Source organism: Scyliorhinus torazame, chromosome 9, assembly GCF_047496885.1.
Source record: "Scyliorhinus torazame isolate Kashiwa2021f chromosome 9, sScyTor2.1, whole genome shotgun sequence".
NCBI classification, from domain to species: Eukaryota; Metazoa; Chordata; class Chondrichthyes; order Carcharhiniformes; family Scyliorhinidae; genus Scyliorhinus; species Scyliorhinus torazame.
In genome coordinates, this window is record NC_092715.1 from 37,290,591 (window position 1) to 37,312,143 (window position 21,553).

Consider the following 21,553-nt stretch of genomic DNA (forward strand, 5'->3'; position numbering starts at 1 on the left):
GCATGCGCGGGAGCGTCAGCAGCTGCAGACGTCGTCCCCGCGCATGCGCAGGGGAGGGGGTCTCTTCCGCCTCCGCCATGGTGAAGACCATGGCAAAGGCGGAAGAAAAAGAGTGCCGCCATGGCGCTGGCCCGCCCGCTGATCGTGGGCCCCAATCGCGGGCCATGCGCCCCCCGGGGCCAGATCGCCCCGCGCCCCCCCCCCCCCCAAGGTCCCCGGAGCCCACCCGCACCACCTGCTCCCTCCGGTAAGGTAGGCGGTTTACTCCACGCCGGCGGGAAAGGGTTGACTGCGGCCCATTGTGGGGCGGAGAATCACCGGGGGGGGCGGCCGACAGGCGCGGCGCGATTCCCACCCCCGCCGAATCTCTGGTGGCGGAGAATTCGGGACACGGCGGGGGCGGGATTCACGCCAGCCCCCGGCGATTTCCGACCTGGCGGGGGGTCGGAGAATCCCGTCCCTATTGTCTCTAATTCTGAGCCCTCCGCTAACTAAGTCCTACTCTTAAGACCATGGGCTAAAACTTCCGTTCTCCGGCTCATCACCCTGTGGACGTCCTGATGCGTAGGCCTACATGGGTACTGCTCGGGATGTCTCAACTTCTGATGGGCAATTCTTCTGCTCTCTGGAACCTGTACAAATATCTTTGACTCTGAGTTAAAGTCAGTGACTTCAGACAAATTTGCAGTACTTATCTGAACAGTTAACCAGGAAATGCTGGACAGAGTAAAACTTAGCCAAACACCTGGTATATACATAATTTACCCCCCAGTCACCTCTTAGGAACCCAATTATCTCCCCTCCCAAGCTGTCTGACTTCGCCTCACCACCCGACTACTCTCCAATCACCCGACTACTCCCAACTACCCGACTACCTTACTGACTAGCTAAATACCACCGATGCAAACCAGCCATCAGCTGCCCTCTGACAGTCCTACTACCCTCCCAACGCAAATACCCTCTCTGACCACCCAACCACCCACTCTCCCAGTTACCCTCCCTGTTCTGACTACCCCCCAAGCCAACTATTCCCCAATTAGGCCCAACTACCCCTGAATGCAACCTGAATATATGTCTCACTGCTCGACCATCCCCACAATCTGAACAAACCCCCCCGACCTCACGACCCCTGACCATCCACCTACCACCCTATCTGACTGCCCCCACTGACCGACCGGACCACCCCTCTCCACCTGACTACTTCTCCCGACTCGACCATTCGACCCCTCCCAACCCAACTGACCATCTAAACTCCAAAATATGATGAGCTAATAGGAGACCAAAGCTCAGTGCTCAGTGAAAGGAAACTGAAAGGACAAGTTACAAACAGCCCATTGGGGAGGGGAGATGTTCCATTGAGACAAGCAAGAAATAGGGTCACCGACAGCACGGTAGCATTGTGGATAGCACATATGCTTCACACCTCCAGGCTCCCAGGTTCGATTCCCGGCTTGGGTAACTGTCTGTGCGGAGTCTGCACATTCTCCCCGTGTGTGCGTGAGTTTCCTCCGGGTGCTCTGGTTTCCTCCCACAGTCCAAAGATGTGCGGGTTAGGTGGATTAGCCATGCTAAATTGCCCATAGTGTCCAAAATTGCCCTTAGTGTTGGGTGGGGTTACTGGGTTATGGGGATAGGGTGGAGGTGTGGACTTTGGGTAGGGTGCTCTTTCCAAGAGCAGGTGCAGACTGGATGGGCCGAATGGCCTCCTTCTGCACTGTGAATTCTATAATTCTATAACCACTGACCTTTGCTCTGCTATATATGCAATCTGCCATCTTACCTTTATGCCACTATCAGCATCTTCTTTAGTCTTTAACGCCACCATTAACACTTTATTTGTCTTGTGTCCATGAAAATCTTGTAAAATCTCTCCTTCCCTCCCACCTATCTCTGATCTTTTATTCTGCTCCAACATCTCTAACCCTCTCCAGCTATTTAATTCACAACAATTCAACCCCACTTGAAGAGTGATATGGACTCATAACGTTAACTCTGTTTCTCTCTCCACAGATGCTGCCAGGCCTGCTGAATTTAGCCAGCACCTTCTGTTTTTATGCACGATTACCACCCTCGAACTGACTACCCACATACCCCCTACCCACTTAACCCACTTACTCCCCAGTCCTCTCAACCCCTGATCACGTGCCCACCTACCCTCTTATCCACCTCACCCACTGACCTACTTACCTATCTATGTTCCTCACCCACCTACCCCATACCCACTTACATACCTCGCCCACCTACACTTGACTAACTCACCCACCCACCCCTACTCACTTACCCACCTCACCCACCTAACTCTTACACATCTCATACATCTATCCCTTACCCACTTATCCTTTTACTCACCTCACGCACCGACCCATTCATCCGCTCACCCCTTCACTCATCCATTCACTAATATTCGAAGTCTGGACATTTAAATTTCCCACAGCAGCTAATGCCATAAAAACGTGACAAGATCTGCCGTCCCTCAACTCTACTCAGCTCCGGCATTTATTTCGCAGCCCCCGGGAGACCCTGGTAGAAATATGCAGCGGTGTGAATTCATGAACCCTGCGGAAATCTGACTGTCATTGCTGCTGCTTGGGAAATTTGGTCAATGTTCTGAGAAATTGTTTGGGATAAAAATGTTAACAGATGAGAAATGGTTGTTCGGTTGTACAGAACTTGGGTATTGCTGAAAAAGAGACTTATTTTGTTGAAGCTATTCATCTTGCATTCATCAGGAGTTAGAGAGGTCTACAGCACAGAAACCATCGCATCTGCGTCGGTCAATTTGAAAGGGCGGTTTGCAAGAATGATGAATGTAAAGGAAAAAGCAATGTAAACTCTATGAGAAGAGAGTGCTGATTGCTTGGAAACTTAGACCTGATTAGCAGAAGCATTGCCATGGAGAATGCACCAGTTGGTGGTGACTAACATTTAACTGCCAAGCATTGCTTGAAATTTAAACCAGGCAGCTTGGCTCTCATTGGCCAATGCATTGCCCTGATGAATATGAGCCAGCAGATGGCTGTCACTTATTCTGTTTAGCTGAAACAAGGGCAATGTGTGTACATATTCTTTCTGTCCACAAATAACAGGGCCCTGTGTATTAATATTCATAGCTTCCAGTACACGCAAATGCACCACAGCACGGGACCAACAGGCAATCTTAAATTCGTTGATAGCGTAATTTGTTGCACGCTGAGGATTATTTAGCAAATGTTGACCAGCCATTTCATTAAATCTAACTTTGGACACTGTGTTTGAGCTTTGCAAGCATGGGCTGTTGGTTACAATCTGTACCTTGCTCGTTGCAGACACTGGAAGGGACATGCTGTTTGATACAATCCGCCAGCTTTTGGGACATATGACCTATGTACCTAGCACCATACTGGCACTGAAACTCATATACCACATTACTCATCTGAGTGATGGGCAGAACATCTTCTTGGCTTGAAGGCAGCATCCTGTTAGTGGAGAATACCACTCGTGATGCTGCTGCATAATAGCACCATGAAATAGCTAGCTGTTACTCAGACCTTGGAGATACCTGCAGAGTAATCTGAGGTAGGCAGGACACGTTTCAGGGCCAAAAGTGACCATTTCAGGCCTGTTCATTAGTTTGTGTGATATACAGCGTGAAATGATCTGATCACGGTAGCCAATATTCTACAGGATGTCTTTGATTCGCCCAACTTCAGCATCCAGCTGGCATGATGAGCAAATGACTCTGACCCTCCTTACAAGGTTGCTGATATGGTCAATCTTACAGTGTGTACTGACCACTGAACATAGACCTGCATTAGACTGTGGTAGAGAACGCTCAACAGATTTCTCAACTACTATGTCAGGGAAAGGGATTTCATTTGACTTCTCCATTTCAAAGGTGAATTTGAGCACAAGGTGGAGCCCATCAAGACATGCAAGAGTAAAGCCTTGACCGTTCAGAGTCAAGCTGCCTGCTTTAACTTTTCAACAATGCTTGGCAGTTAACTGTCAGTCACCATCAACTGTGGCTTTCTCCATGGCAACACCTGTACCAACCAGAGTCCACTTGCCAACTAATCAGCACTGTCTTCTCATACAGTATAAATTGCTGTTCCCACTACTGTTGATATTCTTGCAAGTTGTCCTGATGAATGCAAGATGTAAAGTTTGGACAAACAAGTGTATTTTTTCAGCAGAAGAGAAATATAGAGATGCGCATTTTAATAGCTCCTTTCTTGGCTACTTTTATCCCAAAGATTTTCACAATAAATTATGCACTTCCACTGTTGGAAAGACCAGATAATTTGTTTTTGTGATGTTTGTTGAGCGATTGCTACCAGGAACCTAGGTAGAACATCTTGCTCTTCTCTGAAATAATGCCACTGGATCATTTGTGTCCAATTGAAGGGCAGACAGAGCCTTTTTTGACAGATCCAACAGTGCAGCACTCTTACTGTTCTGCAATGTAGAGTCAGCGAGAATGATGAGCTCATGTCTCTGGAAATGAATTTGAACCCACAACCCTTGTGACAAAGAGGCAAGAACGCTACCAATTGGGGCACCGCAGATACGTCCGAGATTCTAGCCCACACCAAGGCCCGTGAACTAGAATGGGTGATACATTAAAATACTTACATAGTGAAAACATCTATGGTGTCTCCAGCACCTCTTACCACCTCAAAGTTATTCTGCAGGATGGTGACTGTCCCAGAGAGAGCTTCATGCCCACAGCCACAGAACAGTGCCACACCAGCGTACAGCAGGATGGTGGCAATCAGCGATGCATAGGGAATACCTCCCAGACACTTGATGCAACATTCAAAGCATCCTGAAAAACAAAATCAAAAGAATTTGACTTTCAAGATTATCATTGCATTGTCTAACAATTCTTTTGTATACTATATCAATGAAAATGTTATTGGCAAGCCTTAAGTTGCCGTTATGCACCAGTTTCTGTTCTGTTTTTACGGTGGTGTTAGTGCATTAGTGATAAGTGCTTCAATCCCCAAATAAATCATTTTCGGAAACAAATCTCACCATCTCACTCCTGCCAGTGGGGTTGTGGAGGAGCAGTTGTATTTTCTCTGGCCGAGTAATCCAGGATACTGCTCTGGGGAGCCCAAGCACTGGACTTTGAATGCCACCACAGCAAATGAAATTTGAACTCAATAAAGATGTGGAATTAACAGTCTAATGATCTAGGGCAGCACATTAGCACAAGTGGATAGCACTGTGACTTCACAGCACCAGACTCCCAGGTTCGATTCCCCGCTGGGTCACTGTCTGTGCAGAGTCTGCACGTTCTCCCCGTGTCTGCGTGAGTTTCCTCCGGGTGCTCCGGTTTCCTCCCACAGTCCAAAGACGTGCAGGTTAGGTGGATTGGCCATGATAAATTGCCCTTAGTGACCAAAAAAAGGTTAGGAGGGGTTATTGGGTTACGGGGCTAGGGTGGAAGTGAGGGCTTAAGTGGGTCGCTGCAGACTCGATAGGCCGAATGGCCTCCTTCTGCACTCTATGTTCTATGATGACCATGAAACAATTGTTTGTAAAAGCTTATCTGGTTCCCTATGTCCTTTAGGGAAGGAAATCGGCTATCCTTACCTGGTATGGCCTATGTGTCACAGGCCCACAGCAATTTGGTTGATTCCAAAATGGCCTAGCAAGTCACTAAATTTAAGGGCAAATTGGGATGGTAAGAAACACTGTCCCAGCCAGCAACTCCCATATCCCATGAATGAATAAATAAAAGTTTTGTTCAATCTTATACTATTTGATCCTATTAATGGCCATCAGAATTTTTATTCAAGGCAGAATCTCCCAGCTGCAACGACTAGTCAGAACTAGTCATGATTTACAATGTCTTCCAGTAAGAATATATTTAAACAGCGCTATCCTCAGAGAGACGTGTTTTAAGACCAGAGGTAAAAAAGCTTCAATTATGCATTTGACAAGTTGGGCCTGGACAACTCTCCTCTCTCAAGCATCGCGGCATTAAACTTCCGGCTTGCTAATCCTAGTGAGAAGGATGTCCGGCTTACTTCCCATGTTATTCACATTACTTTACCTTCACTGGTGGGAAGTCCACGTTTCACCACTAGCTCAAACCGTACAAACAACAAAGAACAAAGAAAAGTACAGCACAGGAACAGGCCCTTCGGCCCTCCAGGCCCGTGCCGACCATGCTGCCCGTCTAAACTAAAATCTTCTACACTTCCTGGGTCCGTATCCCTCTATTCCCATCCTATTCATGTATTTGTCAAGATGCCCTTTAAATGTCACGATCATCCCTGCTTCCACCACCTCCCCCAGCAGCGAGTTCCAGGCACCCACTACCCTCTGTGTAAAAAACCAGCCTCGTACATCTCCTCTAAACCTTGCCCCTCGCACCTTAAACCTATGCCCCCTAGTAATTGACCCCTCTACCCTGGGGAAAAGCCTCTGACTATCCACTCTGTCTTTGCCCCTCATAATTTTGTAGACCTCTATCAGGTCGCCCCTCAACCTCCGTCGTTCCGGTGAGAACAAACCGAGTTTATTCGACCCCTCTTCATAGCTAATGCCCTCCATACCAGGCAACATCCTGGTAAATCTCTTCTGCACCCTCTCTAAAGCCTCCACATCCTTCTGGTAGTGTGGCGACCAGAATTGAACACTGTGCTCCAAGTGTGGACTAACTAAGGTTCTATACAGCTGTAACATGACTTGCCAACTCTTATACTCAATGCCCCGGCCAATGAAGGGAAGCATGCCGTATGCTTTCTTGACTACCTTCTCCACCTGTGTTGCCCCTTTCAGTGACCTGTGGACCTGTACACCTAGATCTCTCTGACTGTCAACACTCTTGAGGGTTCTACCATTCACTGTATATTCCCTACCTGCATTAGACCTTCCAAAGTGCATTACCTCACATTTGTCCAGATTAATCTCCATCTGCCATCTCTCCGCCAAGTGTCCAAACAATCTAAATCCTGCTGTATCCTCTGACAGTCCTCATCGCTATCCGCAATTCCACCAATCTTTGTGTCATCTGCAAACTTACTAATCAGACCAGTTGCATTTTCCTCCAAATCATTTATATAAACTACGAACAGCAAAGGTCCCAGCACTGATCCCTGCGGAACACCACTAGTCACAGCCCTCCAATTAGAAAAGCACTCTTCCATTGCTACTCTCTGCCTTGTATGACCTAGCCAGTTCTGTATCCACCTTGCCAGCTCACCCCTGATCCCGTGTGACTTCACCTTTTGTACCAGTCTACCATGAGGGGCCTTGTCAAATGCCTTACTGAAGAGCTGTGTGTCTGCCTTCCCACCTCACTTAAGATTGTATAATGAAAAATAATAATTTATAATTTCTGCATATGGATTGGATTCCTCATTTTCCCAGGTAACAACAGCGAATATCTTTCAAAAGGTAAGTGATGTTTTGAAAATGCTTTATAATTGCTCATTCTTTCTTCATTACTGCCTATCGTAGATAACACAATTTACATTTAACAGCACAACGAGCAAACTTTTGTGTTGAATCTCCTTCCAAGACCAGGGCCAGGGATTTCCTTGAAGCTCTCGTTGCTCTGCCTCCATAATATCATGGAAAGTGTGGTGTAAGCCTTATTGTTGTGTGTTAATAGCCTACAAATATCCTCAGACATTTCCTCAAACAGCCTCCATGGATATAGGATGATGACTGGATGATGTGGGCTTCACCCTGGTCTGGGATTTCTGGCCTAGCTTAAATAGGGTCGATATTGGGCTTCCCACTTCAACATTCTGTTGTTCCTCTGCCCCCATCACCCATCTCAGCAGGGGGTTGGTTTAATTTGCTCCTTTTCCAAATCCTGAAGCGGCCAATCCATGAAGAACGCAATATCTTTATTGGGAAATATTCCACTTCATCTTAAACTCAAAGAGCCAGAAGGGGCACGAGGGACAGAATGGCTCCATTGGGGCCAACCTCTCCTTGTGCTGCTGTTTCGCCAGCTTTAAACTTTGAACTGTTGTTTCACCAATTTGTGTCCCCCATTTGTAAGCTTTTCTGGTGCGTGTGAGGATTCACAAGGGTCTGGCTGAGTAAAACACCATCAAACGCTTTACGGTTCGGCTGATGATTTTGGTTCACCTAAAATGCTGTCTTATGTAGGACTACAGTACGATGGTTTCCACAGTAAGTTCAACTATCATGTGAAGGAGTGTCTTTTATGGACTAATAAACCTAATAAGACAAGACCTCTAAAAGGCAATCTTACTGAAAATAATGCGATACACGATAACAGACTGCGACTATTAACAGAGTGCTCATATTCAACCTACAACCTGACCTGTGACCAGGGTAACCTCCTCACACCTGGTGTGCAGTGGTTATGTTCCTGGGCAAATAATGTAAAGTGTATACCAAGGTTGTTGGAGTTCATGAGTTCAGATCCAATGACTGCCGCTAAGTAATTTAAATCCGGATTAAATAAATCTGGAATAAAAAAACGGTCTCAGTCGCAGCAACCCAAAAAGCAAAAAAAAAAAACCCTGAAGATTCTGGAAATCTGACACAAATGCAGGACATGCTCACTTTCCCCAGTTCCGATGAAAGGTCAGTGGGCTGGAATGTTAAGCGGGATTTGACGGTCCTTTCGACCGATGGGATTGTTTGTCCACTAATGCTGCCTAACATCCTGAGTACTTCCAACATTTTCTGTTCTTATACGATGGCACCGACTGGATCACGATCAAAACCTCTCCAGTTTGCTAATGTCAGTGAGGGAAGGACAGCTGCTGCCTTTACCTGTTCTGTGCCTGTGTGTGAATCCAAACCCACAGCAATGTGGTTGACTCGCAACTGCCCCTGAAATGGCCGAGGATATCATCACTCAGTTGCCTTCAAATAGGCGGCTCACCTCCACCTCAAGAGCAATTAGGGATGGGTAATGAATGCTGGCCTTGCCACTGAAACCCACACCTGTTGCACAATTAAGAAAAGACAGAAAGCAAATCAAAACAAAAAAGCTTTATGCACACAGTTGCGTATTTTGGTGAGGTGGCACGGTGGCGCAGTGGTTGGCTCTGCTGCCTCACAGCGTGAGGGATTTGGGTTTGATTCCGGCCTTGGGTGACTGTGTGTCGTTTGCACCTTCTCCCCGTGTCAGTGTGGGTTTGCTCCGGGTGCTCCGGTTTCCTTCCACATTCCTAAAATGAACAGATTAGGTGGAATTATGGGGTTGTAGGGATAGGGCAAGGGAGTGGGCCTAGGTAGGGTGCTCTTTCATAGGGTCAGTGCAGGCATGATGGGCCAAATGGCCTCCTTCTGCACTGTAGGAATTTTATGGTTCTAATTTGAATTTTCAGATTCCAATTTTTACATGCGCCCAAGAAATGAATGGGAAGAACGAGTCCGCTTTGTGCTGGGAATGTCTGGCCCGACTCTGCTTCGCGAGTCGAAGGTCAAGCGTACAATCCACAATGTTCTATTTTCATGGTGGCCATGTTGCCATTGCATTTGGAAACTGTAAAACGTTTGCTGCGCAGAACAGGGTCCATGACAAGGAGCACTGTCTTTCACACAACCACAAAATTCCAGGGACGCTGAGGATGTTTATATTTAAATAACTAGTCTGGTAGTAGAGGTATTACGTTACCTGGTAATGCTGGAACACCATTGGTAGAAATTGTATGCTTCCTATTGGTCAAGCTGTATGGTAGCTCCGCCCTGCTAGGCGGGGTATTAGAGCCAGTGCTGCCCCAGCAGCCTTCATTCTGTACCTGAGCTGCTGGGGGAAACGTCTAGCTTATTAAAGCCTTCAGTTGGACTACAACCTCACTTTAGTGGTCATTAATCGTGCATCAATTTAATAAGCTAGATTTAAAAGGATAGAGCTCCGAATCAAGCCGGAGTGTCTGCAACTGTAGTCATCTGGGTTGGCCACTTCCCAACTTTAAAATGGAGATCCGCTAAGAATGCAGGGAAATTCAGTCAAACGCAGGAAAAACAAGCAGGTGCAAAGTTTCCTGTATATCAGAACTTGCAAGAACCCAGACAGCACTGAAACTAACAACCATCTACATATTGATGAGCAATCCCCGGGAACAATTGGAAACAGTTAAGGTAAACAAGGCCAAGCCAGACTCCTCGGCGCCAGTAGGAGCCAAGACAAAGGAAGGCCAACGGACACTTAGGAACCACCCAGCGATCAGGGAACAGCTCCAGTATTGGAGAAATCGATCCAAGTGATCAGAACATAGTCCAATCACTTGGAACCAGGTATGGGGTCCGCCCAAAAGGGCGCGAAGCCCCTGGGGACTATAAAATAGAGTCCCCAAGTTCAATTCCTCCTTCTTGGCAGGGTCTCTCAGCAGCTCGAAACAACCCTTGACCGTGACCTGCCTAGCAGCTGCACCAACCAAGTAAGTCTCCAGTCAACGCACGCTACGAGATAGGTGCTCCTAGCAACCAGTCTATACCAGCTTTGAAGCCTGCAGACTCAGAATCTAACAAAAGGCCATTTGTTCCCCTGACCTGGTGGGCCAGTTCCAAATCTAAGTACAGGCCTCTTAGTGTTAGAGATAGTCTAGTAAGTAGAGTATTATACATGAGTAGTGATTGACTGTGTATAATAAATGCGTTCTGATTTGAAACTTACTAACTGGTGTATTGAGTTATTGATCAGCACTTGAATTTGAACCTCGTGGTGGTATCATAAAGATACCTGCCGACTCGAGAGCAAAGGTTATAAAACAGAGCAAATTAAGTAAAGACACAACGAGCAACACAACTCAGTCCCCATGCGGCGAACTCAGCGGCAATCTTCAAGCACTGGCTGGCGTGTTTTCAAGGATATCTCGGGACGGCCGAAAACACACCCACGGGAGAACAGAAAATGCAAGTCCTGCATTCAAGGGTGAGCCTGGAAATTTATACCCTCATCGAGGAAGCGGAAGACTTCGATGCAGCAATAGAGCTGCTAAAAGGACATTATATTCGCCCGGTAAACCAGGTCGACGCCCGACATCTGCTAGCAATGAGGGGACAAATCCCTGGGGAATCGCTGGAAGAATTCTACCGTGCACTCCTGGTGTTGGGGAGAAACTGCAGCTGCCCGCATGTTTCGGCGAGCGAGCACACTGAACTCTTGATCCGGGACGCTTTCATGGCAGGGATGCTGTCTTCCCAAATCCGCCAGCGATTGTTGGAAAAAGACACTCTAGGTCTCAAGGACCCTTGCAGGCTCCCTGGATGTGGCCTCCAGAAACACCGGCGCTTACGTTCCCGACCGCGCGGCAGCCCCCTGGGCAGCGTGGAACCCCTCCGCAGCCGACATCGAGACATCCCCCATCCCCCCTCAAGCCTGTGCTGCAAGGCGGCCTGGCAATCCCGTGGGGCCCCGCTGCTACTTTTGCGGGCAGGCCAAGCACCCCGCCAGCGCTGCCTGGCCCACAAATCCACCTGCAAGGGATGCGGTAAAAAGGGCCATTTTGTGGTGGTATGCCAGGCCCGTGCGGTTACCGCGGTCTCCGGCGGCGAATGCAGACCGCCACCACAAACCTCTCCACGGACCCCATGCGGCCAGCAGGCGCCGCCATCTTCCTACTCCAGGGCCACGTGCGGCCCCCGGGCGCCGCCATCTTGTCCCACGGACGCCACGTTAGATGGATGGGCGCCGCCATTTTGTGCACCCCCAACCATGTGCGACCAATGGGAGCCGCCACCTTGGATGGACCCCCAGGACCCCAGCTCGGCTGACCACACACTGCCCGAAGAGAATACCCAACTGCTGCGATTAGCCTCGGTGACTCTGGATCAGTCCCGGCCTCGAACACTCTCAATTGCTACAACGACTGTATTTATCAACGGGCATGAGACGTCCTGCCTAATCGACTCTGGGAGCACGGAGAGCTTCATACACCCCGACACGGTAAGGCGCTGTTCCCTCCTCATCCACCCCAGTAATCAAAATATCTCCCTGGCGTCCGGTTCCCACTCAGTAGTGATAAAGGGGTTTTGTGTAGCAAACCTCACAGTCCAGGGAAGGGAGTTTAAAAATTACCGGCTCTACATCCTTCCCCACCTCTGCGTGGCCACACTCCTAGGTTTAGACTTCCAGTGTAATCTCCAAAGTCTAACTTTCAAATTTGGTGGCCCTATACCCCCCTCACTGTCTGCGGCCTCGTGACCCTCAAGGTCGATCCGCCTTCCCTGTTTGAGAACCTCACCCCGGATTGCAAACCCGTCGCCACCAGGAGCAGACGGTACAGTGCCCAGGCCCGGACCTTTATTAGGTCAGAGGTCCAAAGGCTACTGAGGGGAGGAGTCATTGAAGCCAGCAACAGTCCCTGGAGAGCTCAAGTAGTGGTGGTAAAGACTGGGGAGAAGCATAGTATGGTCATCGACTACAGCCAGACCATCAACAGGTTTACGCAGCTGGACGCGTACCCTCTCCCCCGCATATCCGACCTGGTAAACAGGATCGCGCATTATAAGGTCTTCTCCATGGTGGATCTTAAGTCAGCCTACCACCAGCTCCCCATCTGCACTAGTGACCGCCTTCGAGGCAGATGGGCGGCTCTATCACTTCTTAAGGGTTCTCTTCGGTGTCACCAACGGGGTCTCGGTCTTCCAGCGCGAGATGGACCGAATGGTTGACCAGTACGGTTTACGGGCAACATTCCCGTATCTCGATAATGTCACCATCTGCAGCCACGACCAGCAGAACCAGGACACCAACCTCCGAAAATTCCTCCAGACCGCAAAGATCCTTAACCTTACATACAACAAGGAGAAATGCGTGTTTAGCACCGACCGCCGAGACATCCTCGGCTATGTAGTGCGAAATGGAGTTATAGGCACCGACCCTGAGCGCATGCGCCCCCTTATGGAGTTCCCCCTCCCTCACTGCTCCAAGGCCCTGAAGCGCTGCCTAAGGTTTTTCAGTTACTACGCCAAGTGGGTCCCCAAATATGCGGACAAGGCCCGTCCCCTGATCCAATCCCCAGCTTTTCCCCTGTCGATAGAGGCCCGCCAGGCCTTCAGCCGCATCAAACCGGACATTGCAAAGGCCACAATACACGCCATCGATGAGTCCCTCCCCTTCCAGGTCAAGAGCGCCGGCTGAGGCGTTCAAAGGGACGGGAAGCCTTTATCAGGTGCGCTTTCTCTGGCCGGTAGAAGTGCGGTTTGCACTCCACGCAGATTTGGCAGTCCCTGGTGGCTGTCCTGACCTCCTCGATGGAGTAGGGCAGGTTGCGGGTCTTGATAAAGTGGAAAAAGCGAGTGACCCCCACGTGGCAGAGATCCTCGTGGAGGGCTCGGAGGTGGTCCACTTGTGCGTTGGCACATGTGCCGCGGGACAGGGCGTCAGGATCGAGTCACAGACGCCCGAGCCTCCACCGGAGTCACCACCGAAGCTCCGACGATCACAGAGGACAACCAGGGCCCCCGATCGACTAATTGCTTCATTTTAAATTGTAAATTTAAATCATAAATTGTAAATAGTTACTAGAATTTTAAATAGTTACAAAACACTGTATGGAGGTATTACGGTACCTCCATAACTAAGTCTACCACGTTGCCATGTTTGTAGTATCAGCCCACCACCCCCACCGGAGTTTTTTTTAACATGGGGTGAATGTGGTAGTAGAGGTATTATGGTCCCTGGTAATGCTGGAACACCATTGGTAGAAATTGTATGCTTCCTATTGGTCAAGCTGTATGGTAGCTCCGCCCTGCTAGGTGGGGTATAAGAGCCCGTGCCGCCCCAGCAGCCTTCATTATGTACCTGAGCTGCTGGGGGAAACATGTATCTTATTAAAGCCTTCAGTTGGACTACAACCTCGCTTTAGTGGTCATTGATCGTGCATCAATTTAATAAGCTAGATTTAAAAGGATGGAGCTCCGAATCAAGCCAGAGTGTCTGCAACTGTAGCCACCTGGGTTGGCCACTTGCCGACTTTAAAATGGAGATCCTCTAAGAATGCAGGGAAATTCAGTCAAACGCAGGAAAAACAAGCAAGTGCAAAGTTTCCTGTATATCAGTCATTGATCGTGCATCAACCAGTTCACACCCTGAAAGGAAGAGCATAAGATTTCATTTGCCAGACAATAGCATCTTGACCAGCGATCGTGGCTCGGTTTTGGATTCCAAACAAAGAGAGCCTTTATTTCTTCCATCGCCTCTGAGAAAGAACTTCAGAGATGATGGACTCTGCATGGAATGATGTTTTATTCCACAAAACTGGGCTGAGAAACAAATAGAGCAAATATCCTGCATGGCAGAGCCAATAGGAAGACAGTGCTTCCTCGTGCAGCAGAGTCAGCAACCAGGTGAAACGGATTTTAGAGCATTGTCCAGTAGGGAGGTGAGGAGAATTGTTTCATTACTCAGTGAGTTATGATCTGGAATGCGTTGCCTGAAAGGCCTTGGGTCAGTGCCTGTGTGGAGTTTGCACTTTCTCCCCGTATCTGCGTGGATTTCCTCTGTGTGCTCGGGTTTCCTTCCATAGTCCAAGATGTACAGGTTAGGTGGATTGGCCATGATAAATTATCCCTGAGTGTCCAAGGTTACACGGATAGATTGGGGGAGTGAGCCTAGGTTTCAGAGGTTCAGTGCAGACTCAATGGCCTGAATGGCCTCCTTCTGCACTGTAGTGATTCTCTGAGAGGGCAGATGGGGTGTTAGTTTAACAGATAATCTGAAAGAATGTGCCGATTATTGTTAACCATTTCCTCAGTACCGTACAGGAGTGTCAGTAAGATTATGGGCAAAAGCCTCTGGCTCTAACTATTGTCTGCATACAGCAGGCAGAGAGAAACATCAACAGCAGCAGATCATTTTCCGGCATGCACTCAAGGGCACTGAGCTGCTATCCCAGCACTCGGGGTGTGGGGGACCACTCAGAGGGTCAGGCTTGGTCGAGGGGTTGGAGCGTTCCAGGTCGGGGGTCGGTGGGTGGGGGGGGGGGGGTTGTAGTGATGGGCTTTTCATCTGTGAGGCCTTCAAGCCATCTTTAAATATTGTGGAGACTCATAACAGGGGTAATTACAGTTCCTACCTGTCTGACCAACCAACCACTACCAGGACAGAGCCCTGTTCTTGGTTGTCTGCTGAAGATCACTTTGACTCCCTTTGATTGTGAGCAGCCTCTAGCTTCACAGCTGAATTTATTGCTAATAAAGAATTGGCATTGTTTGTTGTGAGAACACTTCACAGCTGCAGGTTGTGTTTGCTGCTTGGTCTTGCTGGTGGCTGCAAATGCCTGGAGGTTGCTGTTGCTCTTTCCTTCCTTTTCCGTAGTGGAAAGAAGGACAATTTTTTCTAAGATACCTGGGTCCTGGAACACCGGGCTCAGGAGGGGTGTATGAGTTCAGAAGGCAATCCGGTTTGAAGCAAGAAGACGCTGCACGAACGGGTTGTGACATTGTTCCAAATGGGCGACCTACTAACGCCATGGAAGAAATGATTTTGCAGATTGCTGATGCTTTTGTTGTTGGTGTGGTGAGTGCTACATGTAACTGGCACGTAACTGGCAAGTCACCGTGGGTTAAACACACTGGGAGTCAAGGATGTTCAACTGTACATTGAGTGCCAGTGGAACAGGTGGATACCAGAATTTGGTTCCGGTGAGATTGGGTTCCGTGTGGGAGGGCCTGCACAGCTACGGTTCCTGGACAGAGAATGACACTGATACGTGGAACAACTCACACATTGATGGACAGATCATTTCTACGACAAAGTTCTGGACATGATAACATATTATCAGGCTTATTCTCCGTTTTTGCTCAGGAACCAGTGAGGGGTGATGCTGTGTGTTTGGTTTTTTTTGTGAAAATGAGCTTTGCATTGGTATCAAGATGGAACGGTGACATTTCCTTGTTGCTTAATGGTTAGTGTGATATGTGGGATGTTACGTAGTTGATTTTCAAATCTTTGTTACTGTTTACCGTTTAATAAACAAAATATTCTCAAGTGGATTCTCCAGGTACACGTGCCATGTCTCTGATGATGGTTATTGCATTGCATTTCAATTAAGCTTTGAAGCTTGAACAGTTTGTCTGAACTCTGAAACCGTCAGCACCATAGAGGGAGCGACTTCAGCACAGCGCTATCCTTGTGGCCAATGGGTGAGTGTGAGGATCAGGACAACGCCAGGGACCTGGGTTCGATTCCCGGCTTGGGTCACTGTCTGTGCGGAGTTTGCACATTCTCCCCATGTCTGCGTGGGTTTCCTCCGGGTGCTCCGGTTTCCTTCCACAAGACGTGCTGTTAGGTCATTTGGACATTCTGAATTCTCCCTCAGTGTACCCGAACAGGCACTGGAGCGTGGCGACTCGGGGCTTTTCAGAGTAACTTCACCGCAGCCCTGAACCTCTATGCAACCAGTTCATTCCAGGGCTCGAGCAAGGACTTGTGCGGCATTTCACAAGCTATAGCCCACAAGTGCATCCTTGAGGTCATGGAAACCCTTTATGGCCCATCTGAATGTACTAGCACTTTCCTCGAGCAATCCAATATTGGACTCTGGATGCTAGTTGTAGCACCGTCAATATGACGTGAGGCAGGTTGAGGTAATGTCAATTGAAGGCTTTACTAAGCAGAACTTTATCCCCAGCAGCGTGGTTACAGAATGCAGCTGCTGAGGGAAATGGAGGGAAAAGCTGGGTTCTTATACCGGCATTTCTGGGTGGAGTCCAGTAGGTGGCAGATCCAATCAGGACCTGGCATCCCTCCACCAAAAGCCTGTCGACACGTGGTGTACCGTATTACCCCTAATACATACCACCACATTCACCCCTTGTTGAAAAAGAACCTGGTGGGATGGTGGTTCGCATGGTGGTAGGGGTTTACAGAGTCGGTACTGTGCCGTAACTTTGAACAAAACACAAAATTATCGCTTCAACTGGGCCAACGGGCCAAACAGGGTCGGCATGATGCCATAACTATAACAAGACACAATAACTGAAAACTGGGCCAACGGGCCAAACAGGGTCGGCATGATGCCATTACTATAACAAGTCACAATAACTGAAAACGTTGAGAGTTAAAGTGATTCGATGAGCCGGATGGGCGCCCTGGTCGTCCTTTCCGATCGTCTCGGGCCGGGTGGTGATGGCGCTGGCTCGAGTCCCGTCGACTCTGGGAGCGTAGCACTGTCCCCTGTGTCCTTACTCCTGGGCGGGTCTGGGAGGAGAACCGAACCCCCCGGGAAGGGGGTGGCTGCGGGATGAACCGGCGGGAGTGAGGAGGTGGTGATTGGCGTTGGGGGGGTGTGGGTAGCTCCGGCGGGCGCCAGATCGCGCAGGGAGACCGTGTCCTGTCGGCCATCGGGGTACTCCACATAGGCGTATTGCGGGTTGGCATGAAGGAGATGCACCCGTTCCACCAACGGATCTGACTTGTGCGCCCGCACATGTTTCCGGAGCAGAATGGGTCCCGGAGCTGCTAGCCAGGTCGGAAGTGGCGTTCCAGAGGAGGACTTCCTAGGAAAGAGGAGGAGGCGCTCGTGAGGCATTTGATTCGTGGTGGTGCACAGCAGGGACCGGATAGAGTGAAGGGCATCCAGGAGGACTTCCTGCCAGCAATTGGGAGACTCCTAGACCGGAGGGCCAGCAGGACGGCCTTCCAGACCGTTCCATTCTTCCTTTCTACCTGCCTGCTCCCCCGGGGGTTGTAACTGGTCGTCCTGCTCGAGGCTATGCCCCTGCTGAGCAGGAATTGACGCAGTTCGTCACTCATAAAGGAGGACCCCCTGTCGCTATCGATATAGTCGGGGAAACCGAACAGTGTAAAATTGGTACCGAGGGCTTTAATGACCGTGGACGCTGTCATGTCGGGGCAGGGGATGGCGAAAGGGAAACGGGAGTATTCGTCAACGACGTTCAGGAAGTACGCGTTGCGATCGGTGGGGGGGGGAGGGGGCCTTTGAAATCCAAACTGAGGCGTTCAAAGTGTCGAGAGGCCTTAACCAGGTGCACTCTATCTGGCCTGAAAAAGTGCGGTTTGCACTCAGCGCAGATCTGGCAGTTCCTGGTGACTGTTCGGACGTCCTCGACAGAGTAAGGGAGGTTGCGGGCCTTAAGAAAGTGGTAGAAATGAGTGACCCCCGGGTGGCAGAGGTCCTCGTGGAGGGCTTGTAGACGGTCCACTTTTACATTGGCACATGTGCCACGAGATAGGGCATCGGATGGCTCGTTCAGCTTTCCGGGACGGTACAAGATCTCATAATTGAAGGTGGAGAGTTCGGTCCTCCACCGCAAGATCTTGTTGTTCTTAATCTTGCCCCGCTGTGCATTATCGAACATGAAGGCAACCGACCGTCAGTGAGAGTGAATCTCCTACCGGCCAGGTAATGCCTCCAGTGTCGCACATCTTCCACTTTTGCTTGTGCCTCCTTTTCCACTGAGGAGTGGCGGATTTCTGAAGCGTGGAGGGTTCGGGAGAAGAAGGCCATGGGTCTGCCTGCTTGGTTGAGGGTGGCCGCCAGAGCTAGATCCGATGCGTCGCTCTCGACCTGGAAGGGGAGGGACTCGTCGATGGCGCGCATCGTGGCCTTTGCGATATCCGCTTTGATGCGGCTAAAGGCCTGGCATGCCTCTGTCGACAGGGGAAAAGTAGTGGACTGGATTAGCGCACGGGCCTTGTCGGTGTATTGTGGAACCCACTGGGCGTAATAAGAAAAGAAGCCCAGGCAACGTTTCAGGGCTTTGGCACAGTGGGGGAGAGGGAACTCCATGAGGGGGCGCATGCGTTCAGGGTCGGGGCCTATCACTCCATTACGCACTACGTAGCCCAGGATGGCTAGACGATCGGTGCGGAACACGCATTTTTCTTTGTTGTAAGTGAGGTTCAGGGCGTGAGCGGTCTGGAGGAATTTTTGGAGATTGGCGTCGTGGTCCTGCTGATCGTGGCCGCAGATGGTGACGTTGTCGAGATACGGGAATGTGGCCCGTAAACCGTGCTGGTCAACCATTCGGTCGATCTCTCGTTGGAAGACCGAGACTCCGTTCGTGACGCTGAAAAAGTGGTATAACCTCCCGTCTGCTTCAAAGGCAGTATAGTTGCGTTCACCGGGACGGATGGGGAGCTGGTGGTAGGCGGACTTGAGGTCCATGGTGGAAAAGACCTTGTACTGTGCAATCCGATTGACCATGTTGGATATGCGGGGGAGAGGGTACGCATCTAGCTGAGTGTACCTGTTGATGGTCTGACTATAGTCGATGACCATCCTCTGTTTCTCCCCGGTCTTAATGACTACCACCTGGGCTCTCCAGGGACTGTTGCTAGCCTGGATGATGCCTTCCTTCAGCAGCCTCTGGACTTCGGACCGGATAAATGCTCGGTCCTGGGCGCTGTACCGTCTGCTCCTTGTGGCGACGGGTTTGCAATCCAGGGTGATGGTCGCAAACAAGGAAGGCGGTTCAACCTTGAGGGTCGCAAGGTCGTAGACAGTCAGTGGGGGTATAGGGCCGCCAAATTTAAATGTTAAACTCTGGAGGTTGCATTGGAAATCCAACCCTAGGAGTGTGGGCGCACAGAGATGGGGGAGGACATACAGCCGGTAATTTCAGAACTTCTTCCCCTGCACCGTTAGGTTAGCGATGCAGAACCCCGTGATCTGAACGGAGTGGGATCCCGCCGCCAGGAAAAGTTTCTGGGTGCTTGGCCGAATTACGAGTGAACAGCGCCTTACCGTGTCCGGATGAATGAAGCTCTCCGTGCTCCCAGAGTCGATAAGACACGGCGTCTCGTAGCCATTCACTAGGACTGTAGTGGTTGCAGTCTGGAGCGTCCGGGGTCGCGACTGGTTGAGGGTCGTCGAAGCCAGATGTGGTTGTTGAAGTTGAGCATCGTAATCAGGCAGTATGTGGCCGTCTGTGTCGGGGTCCTTCAGCCAAGATGGCGGCGTCCACGGATCGAGCGCGGTCAGGGGTGGACAAAATGGCGGCGGCCATCTCTCCCTCGTGGCGTCCGGGGTCCAAAATGGCGGTCCGTTGGTCACACGTGGATCGCTGGGGGGGGCTGGGTCTGTGGTACCGTTTCTTCCCTGGAGATAGCGGCGACCCCGCGGGACTTGCACACCGTCGCTTAGTGGCCCTTCTTCCCAGCAGCTTTTGCAGGTAGCCGCGCGGGGCGGGCAGCGCTGCCGAGGGTGTTACGGCTAGCCGCAAAAATAGCAGCGGGGCCCCCCTGGTTGGTCTGGTGTTTTGGCCCGCAGGTTTGCGGGGGTGGGGGGGGTGTCGGAGAATCGACCGCAGCGGGGGTCCACGGAGCCCAAGGGGCTGTAGTGCGGTCGGGGGCGTAGGCGCGGGCGTTACGCGAGGCCACATCGAGGGATGCCGCCAGGGCCCGAGCTTCTGGAAGTCCCAGTGATTCTTTCTCCAGAAGCCTCTGGCGGATCTGGGAAGAGGCCAAACCTGCCACATACGCATCGCGGACCAGGAGCTCTGTGTGTTCACTCGCTGTTGCCGCCGGGCAGTTGCAGTTTCGACCCAGGATCTGCAGGGCGTTATAAAACCCGTCCAGCGATTCCCCCGGAAATTGCCGTCGTGTGGCGAGCTGGTAGCGAGCAAAAACCTGGTTGGCGGGCCGGATGTAGATATCCTTCAGCGCGGCGATGGCACCGGTGAAACCGTCCTCGTCCTCGATAAGGGAGTAGACGTCAGGACTCACCCTGGAATAGAGGACCTGCATCTTTTGTTCGTCTGTCGGTGTGCCGGGGGCCGTTCGGAGGTAGCCCTCAAAGCATGCCATCCAGTGCTTGAAGATAGAGGCCGAGTTAGCTGCTTGGGGTGCGATGCGCAGGCACTCCGGGGTGATTCGGAGCTCCATGTTCCCAAGTCGTTTTCTTCAATTTAAATTCTGCTTAATAAATTGTAGCACCGTCAATATGACGTGAGGCAGGTTGAGGTAATGTCAATTGAAGGCTTTATTAAGCAGAACTTTATCCCCAGCAGCGTGGTTACAGAATGCAGCTGCTGAGGGAAATGGAGGGGAAAGCTGGGTTCTTATAGCGGCATTTCTGGGTGGAGTCCAGTAGGTGGCAGATCCTATCAGGACCTGGCATCCCTCCACCAATAGCCTGTCGACACGTGGTGTACCGTATTACCCCTAAGACATACCACCACACTAGTTTAACTCAAACTTCCATGACTTAAGATTGATGGACAGGCAGCAGACTTTATTAACTTTGAGCTAGATTAGGCACACCAAGATGCCCGGGCAGTAGGATTTTCCGCCTTCGGCAGGTTACCCCAGTTCCAGGGGCAATAGATGGCATGCATGTCATGCACTGGGGCATCAAGGAGAACCCTTTATTGACAGGTAGGGGTTCTACTCCCTGAATGTTCAACTTACTTGTGACTCACTTGTGACCACCGCCTCCAGATCATGTACGTGTGTGCATGCTTCCCAGTGAGTGTGCATGACAGCTACATCCTGAGACACTTGGAGATCCCAGCATCTTCGAGGCCCACCTCGTAAGATTGTGTTGGCACTTGAAGGAAAGATGTAACCACTAAGCTCCTGGCTGATGACGACGCCAGGGTGGAGGCCAGAGGCCAAGGCGGAGACCCGATATAACGAGGCCCATGCTGCTACCCG

The 21,553-nt window shown here is 50.5% G+C and overlaps 1 protein-coding gene across 2 annotated transcripts in view; it reads right to left on the reverse strand.

Annotated features, from left to right (window-relative positions):
* Window positions 1–21,553, reverse strand: part of gpm6ab (glycoprotein M6Ab) — a 317,594-nt gene that overhangs the window by 74,778 nt on the left and 221,263 nt on the right. For both annotated transcript variants that reach the window (XM_072515782.1, XM_072515781.1), the window contains one exon: window positions 4,612–4,804. In XM_072515782.1, the coding sequence (XP_072371883.1) occupies window positions 4,612–4,804 (193 nt within the window). The remainder of the gene's footprint in view (window positions 1–4,611; window positions 4,805–21,553) is intronic.